At 44.8% G+C, this 17,137-nt stretch overlaps 1 protein-coding gene across 8 annotated transcripts in view; it reads right to left on the bottom strand.

Annotated features, from left to right (window-relative positions):
- si:zfos-588f8.1 overlaps window positions 1-17,137 on the bottom strand; it is a 207,002-nt gene that overhangs the window by 64,619 nt on the left and 125,246 nt on the right. For 6 of the 8 annotated variants that reach the window (XM_062027755.1, XM_062027759.1, XM_062027754.1 and 3 more), the window contains 8 exons: window positions 15,835-15,924; window positions 15,654-15,770; window positions 15,456-15,590; window positions 9,016-9,137; window positions 8,812-8,953; window positions 8,547-8,742; window positions 7,335-7,410; window positions 1,669-1,761 (listed from right to left, as the gene is read on the bottom strand). In XM_062027755.1, the coding sequence (XP_061883739.1) occupies window positions 1,669-1,761; window positions 7,335-7,410; window positions 8,547-8,742; window positions 8,812-8,953; window positions 9,016-9,137; window positions 15,456-15,590; window positions 15,654-15,770; window positions 15,835-15,924 (971 nt within the window). The remainder of the gene's footprint in view (window positions 1-1,668; window positions 1,762-7,334; window positions 7,411-8,546; window positions 8,743-8,811; window positions 8,954-9,015; window positions 9,138-15,455; window positions 15,591-15,653; window positions 15,771-15,834; window positions 15,925-17,137) is intronic. The other 2 variants (XM_062027756.1, XM_062027758.1) reach the window with 1 other exon arrangement.

The following is a 17,137-nucleotide window of genomic DNA, read 5'->3' as shown; positions in this document are numbered from 1 at the left end:
TCTAATGTGGGCTATGCAGTAGATTGTGTAATGCCCATTCATTGTCAATGGGGAGAACATTCCGGGAAATTACATGAAAACCGGGAATTTTGGAAAAGGGAAAACATGTTTTGCGTCCGATATACGGGAAGTAGTGTGGGTGGATGGTTGAAAAATTAAAAAATGGCGCAACATTTTGAGAATTTAGGGCATTGTACAACTTTGAATGTGTCCATTCATTTGAATGGGAATTTCCTGGAAATTTGTGAATTTGGGGAAAACTGTGAATTTCAAAAAATATTGATACTAATCCTAGATGATTGTGTTTTGAAGGTCAAAAATGTGGACAGTGAAAACTTTCCGGGAAGAGGTGAAAATAGGTCTTTGGAAAATTCTGGAAATTCCTGGAATTATTTTGAACTTGGGAAATGGTAGTTAGATCGTCTAAGGTGAGGGGAGTGTGTGGATGTTGGAACGCTTCTAATGTGGGCTATGCAGTAGATTGTGTAATGCCCATTCATTGTCAATAGGGAGAACATTCCGGGAAATTACATGAAAACCGGGAATTTTGGAAGAGGGAAAACATGTTTTGCCTCCGATATACGGGAAGTAGTGTGGGTGGATGGTTGAAAAGTTAAAAAATGGTGCAACATTTTGAGAATTTAGGGCATTGTACAACTTTGAATATGTCCATTCATTTGAATGGGAATTTCCTGGAAATTTGTGAATTTGGGGAAAACCGGGAATTTCAGAAAATTCCTGTAATTATTTTGAACTTGGAAAATGGTAGTTAGATTGTTTAAGGTGAGGGGAGTGTGTGGATGTTGGAACGCTTCTAATGTGGGCTATGCAGTAGATCGTGTAATGCCCATTCATTGTCAATGGGGAGAACATTCCGGGAAATTACATGAAAAACCGGGAATTTTGGAAAAGGGAAAACATGTTTTGCGTCCGATATATGGGAAGTAGTGTGGGTGGATGGTTGAAAAATTAAAAAATGGCACAACATTTTGAGAATTTAGGGCATTGTACAACTTTGAATATGTCCATTCATTTGAATGGGAATTTCCTGGAAATTTGTGAAATTGGGTAAAACCGTGAATTTCAAAAAATATTGATACTAATCCTAGATGATTGTGTTTTGAAGGTCAAAAATGTGGACTGTGAAAACTTTCCGGGAAGAGGTGAAAATAGGTCTTTGGAAAATTCTGGAAATTCCTGGAATTATTTTGAACCTGGAAAATGGTAGTTAGATTGTCTAAGGTGAGGGGAGTGTGTGGATGTTGGAACGCTTGTAATGGGATGAGAAATGTGCGCCACCCCCCACTACTATTTGACAAGACCGTATTACGTATGTCTAGCTTGAGTGCTATTGTGTGCTTAGCTGTTGTGTAGCTGCTAGCTCTTAGTAGCTTAGCATGTTTGCCTTTTGTAAACAACTAAAATAGAAGAAAGTGTGAGTTTATCAGAGAACATTTAGATGGTAACTGGCTTTGCAGAAATAGACGCAGATTTAATTTCCCTGATCTGACAAGCGAGCCGATATCAGATTGATATCAATATCGCTATTTTAGTGTTTGGACATTGCTGCGCGTTTTTTGTCCATGTCAGCCACCGTACAAATGACGTCCTTGGTTCCTGCCTGCCCAGCTGCATGCCTCCAAGTCCTGCTGGCCACTCTGCACTTACTTTTTACTCTCATAGCTAGCAAAGATGTCTTCAAAGGCCTCTAGAGGGCGCTCCTCTGAGTGATCAAAGTAGAAATCGAGCATAGAGACTCGTCTGTGGAATGTAGCAGAGAAACACACACACACACACACACACACACACACACACACACACACACACACACACACACACACACACACACACACACACACACACACACACACACACACACACACACACACACACACACACACACACACACACGCACACACACACACACGCACGCACACACACACACACACACACACGCACACACACACACACACACACACGCACACGCACACGCGCACACACACACGCACACACACACACGCACACACAGTGGTCACCACCGTGTTGAGTGGGGACTAGAGATGGGGACCGTACACATTTGAACCGATACGGTACCAATTCCCCGTACCTGGGAACCGATAGAAAGGTATCAAATTTTCCATTATTTTGTGTGTGTTAACACATTTTTAGTGTTTGATAATGCAATTTTTTATGTGACATTTAAAAATGAGCTAATTATGATAAAAAAGGTCAAATAAAATAAATATAAAGGTAAAAGAAGGTGAATAGAAAGGTTAAATGACAGGTAAGATAAGGTAAAAGAAAGTACATGGAAGGTAAGAAGGTAAAATAAGGTGAATAGAAGGTAAATAAAAGGTAAAAGAAGGTGAATAGAATGTAGAATAAGGTACATTTAAGGTAAAAGCAGTTAAATTGAAGGTATACAAGGGGAATAGAAAATAATTGAAAGGTAAATGGAAGGTAAAAGAAAGTAAATTATTTAAAAGGTAAATAAGGTTCAAGCAGGTAAAAGAAGGTAAAAAAAAAAGGTCAATAGAAAGTAAATATAAGGTAACAGAAGGTACATACTAGGGACAGTAAAACAAAAGGTAAAAGAAGGTCAATAGAAGGTAAAAATGTAAAAAGTAAATAAGGTACAAGAAGGTAAATGGAATGTGAAGTACGGGTAATTACCAGGTAAAAAGAAGGTAAATAAAAGGTAAATGTAAGGTAAAAAAAAAGTACATATCAAGTGAAAGAAGGTAAATGGAAGGTAAAGGAGGGTAAATATGAGGTAAAATAAGGTAAATACAAAGTATAGATGGTAAAAGAAAAGGTAAAATAAGGTAAAAATGGAAAAAGTAAATAAGGTACAAGGAGGTGACTAAAGGTACATAAAAGGGATATGAAAGGTAAAGTATGGGTAAATACCAGGTAAAAGAAGGTAAATGCAAGGTAAAAGCAGTTCAATTGAAGACAACTGCACGTGACGTGCAACAAAGGTATGGCACAGTTTGATTTTACGTGACTTGATACCCGATTTAGGTCGGTGCCTATTAAACGTGTCGACTCTTACGACCGGACGTGTCAACTCTTACGACCGGACGTGTCGACTCTTACGACCGGACGTGTCGACTCGTACGACCGGACGTGTCGACGCTAACAACCGGACGTGTCGACTCTAACAACCGGACGTGTCGACTCTTACAACCGGACGTGTTGAATCTAACAACCGGACGTGTCGACTCTAACAACCGGACGTGTCGACTCTAACAACCGGACGTGTCGACTCTAACAACCGGACGTGTCGACTCTAACGACCGGACGTGTCGACTCTAACGACCGGACGTGTCGACTCTTACGACCGGACGTGTCGACTCTAACGACCGGACGTGTCGACTCTTACGACCGGACGTGTCGACTCTTACGACCGGACGTGCCGACTCTTACGACCGGACGTGCCGACTCTTACGACCGGACGTGTCGACTCTTACGACCGGACGTGTCGACTCTTACGACCGCACGTGTCGACTCTTACGACCGGACGTGTCGACTCTTACGACCGGACGTGCCGACTTTTACGACCGGACGTGCCGACTCTTACGACCGGACGTGTCGACTCTAACAACCGGACGTGTCGACTCTAACAACCGGACGTGTCGACTCTTACAACCGGACGTGTCGACTCTTACACCGTGTCGACTTTTACGACCGGACGTGTCGACTCTTACGACCGGACGTGTCGACTCTTACGACCGGACGTGTCGACTCTTACAACCGGACGTGTCGACTCTTACAACCGGACGTGTCGACTCTTACAACCGGACGTGTCGACTCTTACAACCGGACGTGTCGACTCTTACAACCGGACGTGTCGACTCTTACAACCGGACGCAACGCCACGTGCAACAAATATTACACCCTTTGATTTTACGTGACTCGATACCAGATTTAGGTTGGTGCCTATGATACGTGACATCATTGCGACCGGACGGGTCAAGTCAGCAACCGGTCGTGTCGACTCTTCAACCGGACGTGACGTGCAACAAATGGATCAAGATATGGCACAGTTTGATTTTACGTGACTCAACACCCGATTTAGGTTGGTGCCTATGAAAGGTGACGGCTCTGCGACCGGTTGTGTCAACTCTGCAACCGAACGCGACAACTCTGCAACCCCACGCGACAACACGTACAACAAATATTACACCCTTTAATTTTACGTGACTCGATACCCGATTTAGGTTGGTGCCTATGAAACGTGTCGGCTCTGCAACCGGTCGTGTCGAGTCAGCAACCGGACGTGACGTGCAACAAATGTATCAAGATATGGCACAGTTTGATTTTACGTGACTTGATACCCGATTTAGGTTGGTGCCTATGAAACATGACGGCTTTACAACCGGACTTGACGGCTCTGCAACCGGACTTGACGGCTCTGCAACCGGACTTCACGGCTCTGCAACCGGACTTCACGGCTCTGCAACCGGACTTGACGGCTCTGCAACCGGACTTGACGGCTCTGCAATCGGACTTGACGGCTCTGCAACCGGACGCCACGAGCAACAATTATTACACCCTTTTATTTTACGTGACTCGACACCCGATTTAGGTTGGTGCCTATGAAACGTGACGACTCTGCAACCGTACTTGACGGCTCTGCAACCGGACGCGACGGCTCTGCATCCGGACTCCACGGCTCTGCAATCGGACGCGACGACTCTGTAACCGGACGTGACGTGCAACAAATGTATCAAGATATGGCACAGTTTGATTTTACGTGACTCGATACCTGATTTAGGTTGGTGCCTATGAAACATGACGGCTTTGCAACCGGACTCGACGGCTCTGCAACCGGACGCGACGCCACGAGCAACAATTATTACACCCTTTTATTTTACGTGACTCGACACCCGATTTAGGTTGGTGCCTATGAAACGTGACGACTCTGCAACCGTACTTGATGACTCTGCAACCGGACTTGATGACTCTGCAACCGGACTTGACGGCTCTGCAACCGGACTTGACGGCTCTGCAATCGGACTTGACGGCTTTGCAACCGGACGCGACGCCACAAGCAACAATTATTAAACCCTTTTATTTTACGTGACTCGACACCCGATTTAGGTTGGTGCCTATGAAACGTGACGACTCTGCAACCGTACTTGACGGCTCTGCAACCGGACGCGACGGCTCTGCAACCGGACTCGACGGCTCTGCAACCGGAATCCACGGCTCTGCAATCGGACGCGACGACTCTGTAACCGGACGTGACGTGCAACAAATGTATCAAGATATGGCACAGTTTGATTATATGTGACTCGATACCCGATTTAGGTTGGTGCCTATGAAACATGACGGCTTTGCAACCGGACTCGACGGCTCTGCAACCGGACGCGACGCCACGAGCAACATTTATTACACCCTTTTATTTTACGTGACTCGACACCCGATTTAGGTTGGTGCCTATGAAACGTGACGACTCTGCAACCGTACTTGATGACTCTGCAACCGGACGCGACGGCTCTGCAACCGGACGCGACGACTCTGCAACCGGACGAGACGACTCTGCAACCGGACCGGACGCGACGACTCTGCAACCGGACCGGAAGCGACGACTCTGCAACCGGACTCGACGACTCTGCAACCGGACGCGACGACTCTGCAACCGGACTCGACGACTCTGCAACCGGACGCGACGACTCTGCAACCGGACGCGACGACTCTGCAACCGGACGCGTCGACTCTGCAACCGGACGCGTCGACTCTGCAACCGGACGCGACGACTCTGCAACCGGACGCGTCGACTCTGCAACCGGACGCGTCGACTCTGCAACCGGACGCGTCGACTCTGCAACCGGACGCGTCGACTCTGCAACCGGACGCGTCGACTCTGCAACCGGGACGCGTCGACTCTGCAACCGGGACGCGTCGACTCTGCAACCGGGACGCGTCGACTCTGCAACCGGACGCGACGACTCTGCAACCGGACGCGACGACTCTGCAAACGGACGCGTCGACTCTGCAACCGGACGCGTCGACTCTGCAACCGGACGCGTCGACTCTGCAACCGGACGCGTCGACTCTGCAACCGGACGCGTCGACTCTGCAACCGGACGCGACGACTCTGCAACCGGACGCGACGACTCTGCAACCGGACGCGACGACTCTGCAACCGGACGCGACGACTCTGCAACCGGACGCCACGACTCTGCAACCGGACGCCACGACTCTGCAACCGGACGCCACGACTCTGCAACCGGACGCCACGACTCTGCAACCGGACGCCACGACTCTGCAACCGGACGCCACGACTCTGCAACCGGACGCCACGACTCTGCAACCGGACGCCACGACTCTGCAACCGGACGCCACGACTCTGCAACCGGACGCCACGACTCTGCAACCGGACGCCACGACTCTGCAACCGGACGCCACGACTCTGCAAACGGACGCGACGACTCTGCAAACGGACGCCACGACTCTGCAACCGGACGCCACGACTCTGCAACCGGACGCCACGACTCTGCAACCGGACGCCACGACTCTGCAACCTGACGCCACGACTCTGCAACCGGACGCCACGACTCTGCAACCGGACGCCACGACTCTGCAACCGGACGCCACAACTCTGCAACCGGACGCCACGACTCTGCAACCGGACGCCACGACTCTGCAACCGGACGCCACGACTCTGCAACCGGACGCGACGACTCTGCAACCGGACGCGTCGACTCTGCAACCGGACGCCACGACTCTGCAACCGGACGCCACGACTCTGCAACCGGACGCCACGACTCTGCAACCGGACGCCACGACTCTGCAAACGGACGCGACGACTCTGCAACCGGACGCGTCGACTCTGCAACCGGACGCGTCGACTCTGCAACCGGACGCGTCGACTCTGCAACCGGACGCGTCGACTCTGCAACCGGACGCGTCGACTCTGCAACCGGACGTGTCGACTCTGCAACCGGACGTGTCGACTCTGCAACCGGATGCGACGCCACTTGCAACAAATATTACACCCTTTGATTTTACGTGACTCGGCACCCGATTTAGGTTGGTGCCTATGAAACGTGACGGCTCTGCGACCAGACGTAAGGTGCAACAAAGGTATCAAGACCCGGTAGTACCGGCGGAATCGGGTGGGTGCCTGTAAAAGTAGCGAAGTGGGTGCCCATCCCTAGCGGGGAGTGTTTGTGAAAGTGTCCCTCTTCATATATCAGGTTGTGTGAAAAATGAGCAAAAAGAGAGAGTCACCAAAACCCTGGAGTTACTTGGCTGTCCCCCAAAGGAAGAAAGAAAAGCAGATCCAAGGTGACAGGAGAGCATATTTAGTTTGCCGCTCTTACTTGTACATCCTCTCCACGGGAGCGTTGGCACGCTGAAGCTCTCCCAGGGGCGTCCTGGAGACGGGACGCACAACTCCTACACAACAACACACAACAAGCACTGAGGTCAGGAGAGAGTGTGTGTTCAAATAAGCTGCTGTTAATAGAGGATCTTTGACTAGCTTATTTGCAGTCAGTACCTTAAAACAGCTAAGTGCGCTTGTCATGTAGAGGATCTTTGACCAACGTTTTGGAAGTAGGTACTGTTAATAGAGGATCTTTGAGTAGCGTTTTTGTGATGGGTACATAAAAAACCAGCAGAGCACTCCTGTCGTGTGGAGGATCTTTGACCAACTTTTTGGAAGTAGGTACTGTTAATAGAGGATCTTTGACTAGCTTATTTGCAGTCAGTGCCTAAAAACAACTAAGTGCACTTGTCATATAGAGGATCTTTGACCAGCGTTTTGGAAGGAGGTACTGTTAATAGAGGATCTTTGAGTAGCGTTTTTGTGACGGTACATAAAAAACCAGCAGAGCGCTCCTGTCGTATGGAGGATCTTTAGCCAACTTTTTGAAAGTAGGTACTGTTAATAGAGGATCTTTGAGTAGCGTTTTTTGTGACGGGTACATAAAAAAACCAGCAGAGCGCTCCTGTCGTATGGAGGATCTTAGACCAACTATTTGGAAGTAGGTACTGTTAATAGAGGATCTTTGAGTAGCGTTTTTGTGATGGGTACATAAAAAACCCAGCAGAGCGCTCCTGTCGTATGGAGGATCTTTGACCAACGTTTTGGAAGGAGGTACTGTTAATAGAGGATCTTTGAGTAGGGTTTTTGTGACGGTACATAAAAATCCAGCAGAGCGCTCCTGTCGTATGGAGGATCTTTGACCAACTTTTTGGAAGTAGGTACTGTTAATAGAGGATCTTTGAGTAGCGTTTTTGTGACGGTACATAAAAAACCAGCAGAGCGCTCCTGTCGTATGGAGGATCTTTGACCAACTTTTTGGAAGGAGGTACTGTTAATAGAGGATCTTTGAGTAGCTTATTTGCAGTCAGTGCCTAAAACCAGCTAAGTGCACTTGTCATTTAGAGGATCTTTGACCAACTTTTTGGAAGGAGGTACTGTTAATAGAGGATCTTTGAGTAGCGTTTTTGTGACGGGTACATAAAAAACCAGCAGAGCGCTCCTGTCGTGTGGAGGATCTTTGAAAGCAGCACTTCCGATGACCTACCTGAGGTCTTGGCGGCCCAGGAGCGCCCGGCCTCGTTGAAGGCAGCCATGCCCCTGATGGTGGCGCGCAGGATGCCCCAGCGGAACATGGCCACGGGGTCCATGCCGATGAGCTGGCGCACGTACGCCCGGTCGCTGCTCCGCAACAACGCCACAATGTCCGGACGCATGTGATCGGTGTTCTTCTCTCGGAAATCCTGCGGAGGGTAAAGTTAACATGGCCGTGCGTTAACGACCCCCCACACCCCCCCTTCCCCCCGCCATACCTTGATCTGGTACTTGACTTTCCCGGCAAAGTGGCGGATGACGAAGGCGGGCTCCATGACGGGCGTGGACACAAAGTACTTGTTGCCCTGATGCTGCTGCTTGAATTTGGCCAGCAGGGTCTCGTCGGTGGCGTGGGGGAAGCTGGACAAGCGGGACAGGATTGAGGGTCTGGACTCGGGGCGTCTAAAAGAGGAGCTTCTTACTTGCTCTCCTCGTCCAGCAGGTAGAGGAGGCCGGTGGGCTTCTTGCTGGTGAGGTGGATGCAGCCCACGTTGTCCGTGTAGTCGATGTTGTGCCAGGTGATGCCCTCCGCTTGGTACTCCTCCTGCACAACGCAGCATTCACCTTCTTTAGGACGCTCCCTTTCAACACCAGGACTTGACATTTCTCACACAGCTCAAAAAAACATCCACTGTTACTCGGGTGCTTAGTAGAGATACCACAGGGGTGTCCAAAGTGTGGCCCCAGGGCCCAATTTATTTTATTTTTATTAACCCTCGACAACCCTCTTTTTGCAGAATATTTGATTAGTATTTATTAGGGATGTCCGATAATGGCTTTTTGCCGATATCCGATATTCCGATATTGTCCAACTCTTTAATTACCGATACCGATATCAACCGATATATGCAGTCGTGGAATTAACACATTATTATGCCTAATTTGGACAACCAGGTATGGTGAAGATAAGGTACTTTTTAAAAAAATGTGTAAAATAAGATAACTAAATTAAAAACATTTTCTTGAATAAAAAAGAAAGTAAAACAATATAAAAACCGTTACATAGAAACTAGTAATGAATGAAAATGAGTAAAATTAACTGTTAAAGGTTAGTACTATTAGTGGAGCAGCAGCACGCACAATCATGTGTGCTTACGGACTGTATCCCTTGCAGACTGTATTGATATATATTGATATATAATGTAGGAAGCAGAATATTAATAACAGAAAGAAATGGGGGGAGAGAGTTTTTTTGGGTTGGTGCACTAATTGTAAGTGTATCTTGTGTTTTTTATGTGGATTTAATAAAAAAAACAAAAAACGATACAAATAATAAGAAAACCGATACCGATAATTTCCGACATTACATTTTAACGCAATTATCGGCCGATAATATCGGCAGGCCGATATTATCGGACATCCCTAGTATTTATTTTTGTAATCAGCCTGACCTAAGCCTCGATAATAATCTTTGTGATTAACACATGCTTTCATATAATTGATCCTGCCAAACTTTAAGTAGGTTAAAAATAATTATCGAACACGATTAAAATCAAGAGTAAGATTACTAATTCCGTGTTGATTTTTGAGTGGAAAAGTTGAGCTCCCAGGTCAAAAAGGTTCAAGAGGAACTGCACTTTTTTTTCTTTTTTTTTTTTTTAAGGAATTTTGCCCGTTGTTCACAATCAACAAGAAAACACGTTTTTTGGGGAAAACTATTTTTTTAACGATTTTACTAGGGATGTCCGATAATGGCTTTTTGCCGATATCCGATATGCCGATATTGTCCAACTCTTTAATTACCGATACCGATATCAACCGATATATACAGTCGTGGAATTAACACATTATTATGCCTAATTTGGACAACCAGGTATGGTGAAGATAAGGTACTTTTTAAAAAAATAATAAAATAAGATAACTAAATTAAAAACATTTTCTTGAATAAAAAAGAAAGTAAAACAATATAAAAACAGTTACATAGAAACTAGTAATGAATGAAAATGAGTCAAATGAAGTGTTAAAGGTTAGTACTATTAGTGGAGCAGCAGCACGCACAATCATGTGTGCTTACGGACTGTATCCCTTGCAGACTGTATTGATATATATTGATATATAATGTAGGAAGCAGAATATTGATAACAGAAAGAAATGGGGGAGGGAGGTTTTTTGGGTTGGTGCACTAATTGTAAGTGTATCTTGTGTTTTTTATGTTGATTTAATTAAAAAAACAAACAAAAAAAAACAACAACAAAAAAAAACCATACTGATAATAAAAAACCGATACCGATAATTTCCGATATTACATTTTAACGCATTTATCTCTAGTAAGATTACTAATTTGTGTTCATTTTTGAGTGGAAATGAGCTCCCAGGTCAAAAAGGTTCAAGGGGAACTGCACTTTTTTTTCTTTTTTTTAAGGAATTTTGCCCGTTGTTCACAATCAACAAGAAAACACGTTTTTTGGGAAAAACTATTTTTTTAACGATTTTAAATATGATTTTAAAAAATGCTTGGAAAATGACGCTAATGAGAGTCTCAGTTGTAACCTTGGAATTGGGGGTTAAATCACCAAAAAATGATTCTCGGGCGCGGCCACCGCTGCTGCTCACTGCTCCGCTCACCTCCCAGGGGGTGGAACAAGGGTGATGGGTCAAACGCAGAGAATAATTTCGCCACACCTAGTGTGTGTGTGTGTGTGACTATCATTGGTACTTTAACTTTAATATTGTATAATGCCTGGGAAATGACGTGAAAAACTGATATTTTGAGAAAGGTAAAACCAAAAAATGATTCCTGGGCGGGGCCACCGCTGCTGCTCACTGCTCCCCTCACCTCCCACGGGGTGATGGGTCAAATGCAGAGACTTTGCCACACCTAGTGTGTGTGTGTGTGACTATCATTGGTACTTTAACTTTAATATTGTATAATGCCTGGGAAATTATGTGAAAAACTGGTATTTTGAGAAAGGGAAAATTGAAAATGATTCTCGGGCGCGGCCACCGCTGCTGCTCACTGCTCCCCTCACTTCCCAGAGGGTGGAACAAGAGGATGGGTCAAACGTAGAGAGTAATTTGTGACTATCATTGGTACTTTAACTTTAATATTGTATAATGCCTGGGAAATGACGTGAAAAACGGACATTTTGAGAAAGGTAAAACCAAAAAATGATTCCCGGGCGCGGCCACCGCTGCTGCTTACTACTCCCCTCACCTCCCAGGGGGTGATGGGTCAAATGCAGAGAATAATTTCGCCACACATAGAGTGTGTGTGACTATCATTGGTACTTTAACTTTAATATTGTATAATGCCTGGGAAATGACGTGAAAAACTGTTATTTTGAGAAAGGGAAAAACCAAAAATGATTCCCGGGCGCGGCCACCGCTGCTGCTCACTGCTCCCCTCACCTCCCAGGGGGTGGAACAAGGGGATGGGTCAAACGTAGAGAGTAATTTGTGACTATCATTGGTACTTTAACTGTAATATTGTATAATGCCTGGGAAATGACGTGAAAAACGGATATTTTGAGGAAGGGAAAACCAAAAAATGATTCCCGGGCGAGGCCACCACTGCTGCTCACTGCTCCCCTCACCTCCCAGGGGGTGATGGGTCAAATGCAGAAAATAATTTCGCCACACATAGAGTGTGTGTGACTATCATTGGTACTTTAACTTTAATATTGTATAATGCCTGGGAAATGACGTGAAAAACTGGTATTTTGAGAAAGGGAAAATTGAAAATGATTCTCGGGCGCGGCCACCGCTGCTGCTCACTGCTCCCCTCACTTCCCAGAGGGTGGAACAAGAGGATGGGTCAAACGTAGAGAGTAATTTGTGACTATCATTGGTACTTTAACTTTAATATTGTATAATGCCTGGGAAATGACGTGAAAAACGGACATTTTGAGAAAGGTAAAACCAAAAAATGATTCCCGGGCGCGGCCACCGCTGCTGCTTACTACTCCCCTCACCTCCCAGGGGGTGATGGGTCAAATGCAGAGAATAATTTCGCCACACATAGAGTGTGTGTGACTATCATTGGTACTTTAACTTTAATATTGTATAATGCCTGGGAAATGACGTGAAAAACTGTTATTTTGAGAAAGGGAAAAACCAAAAATGATTCCCGGGCGCGGCCACCGCTGCTGCTCACTGCTCCCCTCACCTCCCAGGGGGTGGAACAAGGGGATGGGTCAAACGTAGAGAGTAATTTGTGACTATCATTGGTACTTTAACTGTAATATTGTATAATGCCTGGGAAATGACGTGAAAAACGGATATTTTGAGGAAGGGAAAACCAAAAAATGATTCCCGGGCGAGGCCACCACTGCTGCTCACTGCTCCCCTCACCTCCCAGGGGGTGATGGGTCAAATGCAGAAAATAATTTCGCCACACATAGAGTGTGTGTGACTATCATTGGTACTTTAACTTTAATATTGTATAATGCCTGGGAAATGACGTGAAAAACTGGTATTTTGAGAAAGGGAAAATTGAAAATGATTCTCGGGCGCGGCCACCGCTGCTGCTCACTGCTCCCCTCACCTCCCAGAGGGTGGAACAAGGGGATGGGTCAAACGTAGAGAGTAATTTGTGACTATCATTGGTACTTTAACTGTAATATTGTATAATGCCTGGGAAATGACGTGAAAAACGGATATTTTGAGAAAGGGTAAAACCAAAAAATGATTCCCGGGCGGGGCCACCGCTGCTGCTCACTGCTCCCCTCACCTCCCACGGGGTGATGGGTCAAATGCAGAGACTTTGCCACACCTAGTGTGTGTGTGTGTGACTATCATTGGTACTTTAACTGTAATATTGTATAATGCCTGGGAAATGACGTGAAAAACGGATATTTTGAGAAAGGAAAAACCAAAAATTACTACCGGGCTCGGCCACCGCTGCTGCTCACTGCTCCCCTCACCTCCCAGGGGGTGATCAAGGGTGATGAGTCAAATGCAGAGGATAATTTCGCCACAGCTAGTGTGTGTGTGACTACCATTGCTACTTGAACTTGAACTTTAAAGGCCTACTGAAATGAATTTTTTTTATTTAAACGGGGATAGCAGATCTATTCTATGTGTCATACTTGATCATTTCGCGATGTTGCCATATTTTTGCTGAAAGGATTTAGTATAGAACAACGACGATAAAGATTGCAACTTTTGGTATCTGATAAAAAAAAGGCTTGCACCTACCGGAAGTAGCGTGACGTAGTCAGTTGAACATATACGCAAAGTTCCCTATTGTTTACAATGATGGCCGCATGAAGTGAGAGAGATTCGGACCGAGAAAGCGACAATTTCCCCATTAATTTGAGCGAGGATGAAAGATTTGTGGATGAGTAAAGTGCAAGTGAAGGACTAGTGGGGAGTTGAAGCTATTCAGATAGGGAAGATGCTGTGAGAGCCGGGGGTGACCTGATATTCAGCTGGGAATGACTACAACAGTAAATAAACACAAGACATATATATACTCTATTAGCCACAACACAACCAGGCTTATATTTAATATGCCACAAATTAATCCTGCATAAAAACACCTGCGTGTTTGTTATGCTAGCTCCTAGCTCCTCTGCTAGCTCCTAGCTCCATAGAACACGCCAATACAATTCAAACACCTGATCAACACACACAATCACTCAGCCCAAAAGACCGTTTACCTAACCCAAGGTTCATAAAGCTTATATATTTTTAAAAAGTTACGTACGTGACGCGCACATACGGTCAAGTTATCGAATGTTTAGCAGCCAAGGCTGCATACTCACGGTACCTGATATTCAGCTGGGAATGACTACAACAGTAAATAAACACAAGACATATATATACTCTATTAGCCACAACACAACCAGGCTTATATTTAATATGCCACAAATTAATCCTGCATAATAACACCTGCGTGTTTGTTATGCTAGCTCCTAGCTCCTCTGCTAGCTCCTAGCTCCATAGAACACGCCAATACAATTCAAACACCTGATCAACACACACAATCACTCAGCCCAAAAGACCGTTCACCTAACCCAAGGTTCATAAAGCTTATATATTTTTAAAAAGTTACGTACGTGACGCGCACGTACGGTACGGTACGTGTTATGCTAGCTCCTAGCTCCTCTGCTAGCTCCTAGCTCCATAGAACACGCCAATACAATTCAAACACATGATCAACACACACAATCACTCAGCCCAAAACACCGTTCACCTAACCCAAGGTTCATAAAGCTTATATATTTTAAAAAAGTTACGTACATACGCAAAAAAAAGGCAAAGCTGCATACTCACAGTAGCACGTCTGCGTCTTTGTCATCCAAATCAAAGTAATCCTGGTAAGAGTCTGTGTTGTCCCAGTTCTCTACAGGCGTCTGTGTATCCAAATCAAAAGTCCTCCTGGTTAGAGTCTCTGTTATCCGAGTTCTTCCATCTTGACTGCATCTTTCGGGAATGTAAACAAAGAAGCGCCGGCTGTGTACTGTTGTGGCTGACTACGTTCGAAAAATACGTCCATTTCGCACCGACAACTTTCTTCTTTGCTTGCTCGGCTTCCTTCTCCATAATGCAATGAACATGATTGAAACAGATTCACGAACACAGATGTCCAGAATACTGTGGAATTATGAAATGAAAACAGAGCTTTTTCGTATCGGCTTCAATGTGGAAGGCATACCCGTGTTCGCCGGTCTACGTCACACGCATACGTCATCCTCAGAGGCGTTTCGAACCGGAAGTTTAGCGGCAAATTTAAAATGTCACTTTATAAGTTAACCCGGCCGTATTGGCATGTGTTATAATGTTAAGATTTCATCATTGATATATAAACTATCAGACTGCGTGGTCGCTAGTAGTGGCTTTCAGTAGGCCTTTAAGACTGACATGCATCTGTCAAACACTACATCTGTAGGAGGTTTGTGAGCGTGTGGGGGGGTGTCACCTGCTCCAGGTTGAAAATGTGGTGATTGAAGTAATACTGCAGCTGCTCATTTGCATAGTTGATGCAAAACTGCTCAAAGCTGTTGGTCTGGAAGTCCTCAAAGCCGAAAATATCCAGGACTCCGATGGACAAACGCTGCGGGGGAAGATGAGACGTGAGAAGGCTGCCTTTTTTTTTCCACGCCCGTGTACGTCTCACCGGGACCGACTCCTCCATGTCTCGCTTGTTGAGCAGCGCGTGGTTGATGCGCAGCACGATCCAGTCGAACAAGGCGCTGTACAGAGACTTGGCCATGGAGTCCCGCGCTGTGATGGCCTGGCGGGAGGGGAAGAGTACAGCGTGTCCGGCACAAATATACGCTGAGGGAGCACACGCCTACCTCCGAGTGGCTGTAGGGCAGGATCAGCTTGTCGTTGACCGTCACCGTTTTCCTCTTGGTCAGCGCCTCCACCAGCAGCTCCTCTTTCACCTGAGGGACACCACCATGTTGAAGCAAACACACACACACTCTTGTATTTCTGACCTGGGAAAAATGCCTCCCTCTTTAGGACCACCATTTATAGATATATAAAGAAGTGTATTTACAACATTAATAATATATACATACTATGCAAATATATTAAAGGTAAGCTTTTAGTTAATTTTTGTATTTTTTGTTTCTATTTAGTTTTTAATCTTCATTATTTATTTCAAGTTATTACAGTATGTCTCTATATACATATATATTTTTTAGAGATGTCCGATAATATCGGTCTGCCGATATTATCGGCCGATGAATGTGTTAAAATGTAATATCGGAAATTATCCGTATCGGTTTTTTTATTATCAGTATCTTTTTTTTCTTCTTTTTTTAATTTTTTTTTATTAAATCCACATAAAAAACACAAGATACACTTACAATTATGTATCTATCCATCTATGTATCTGTCCATCTATGTATCGGTCCATCTGTGAGTCGGTCCATTTATGTATCAGTCCGTTTATGTATCTATCCATTTTTGTATCTGTCCATCCATGTATGGGTCTAACAGTGTATCTATCTGTCCACTCTTTCTTCTATCTCTGTCCATCTTTATCTATCTTTTTTTTTATAATTAAAAAAAATCTATAAAAATTATATACAATTATTTGTAATTATCAAATTTTTATTTTTTTATTTTTTAGATTTCATAATTTTTTTAGAATTGTATAAATTTTTGTAATATTATTTTTATTACAGATGTCCGATAATATCGGTCTGCCGATATTATCGGCCGATAAATGCGTTAAAATGTAATATCGGAAATTATCGGTATCGGTTTTTTATTATCAGTATCATTTTTATTTTTATTTTTTATTAAATCCACATAAAAAACACAAGATACACTTACAATTAGTGCACCAACCCAAAAAACCTCCCTCCCCCATTTACACTCATTCACACAAAAGGGTTGTTTCTTTCTGTTATTAATATTCTGCTTCCTACATTATATATCAATATATATCAATACAGTCTGCAAGGGATACAGTCCGTAAGCACACATGATTGTGCGTGCTGCTGCTCCACGAATAATACTAACCTTTAAAGGTTAATTTGACAAATTTTCATTAATTACTAGTTTCTATGTAACTGTTTTTATATTGTTTTACATTCTTTTTTATTCAAGAAAATGTTTTTAATTTATTTATCTTATTTTATTTGA

Source organism: Entelurus aequoreus, linkage group LG19 (genome assembly GCF_033978785.1).
Source record: "Entelurus aequoreus isolate RoL-2023_Sb linkage group LG19, RoL_Eaeq_v1.1, whole genome shotgun sequence".
Taxonomy (NCBI): Eukaryota; Metazoa; Chordata; class Actinopteri; order Syngnathiformes; family Syngnathidae; genus Entelurus; species Entelurus aequoreus.
Note: the sequence above shows the minus strand (reverse complement) of the source record. Positions and strands in the feature narration are given on the sequence as shown.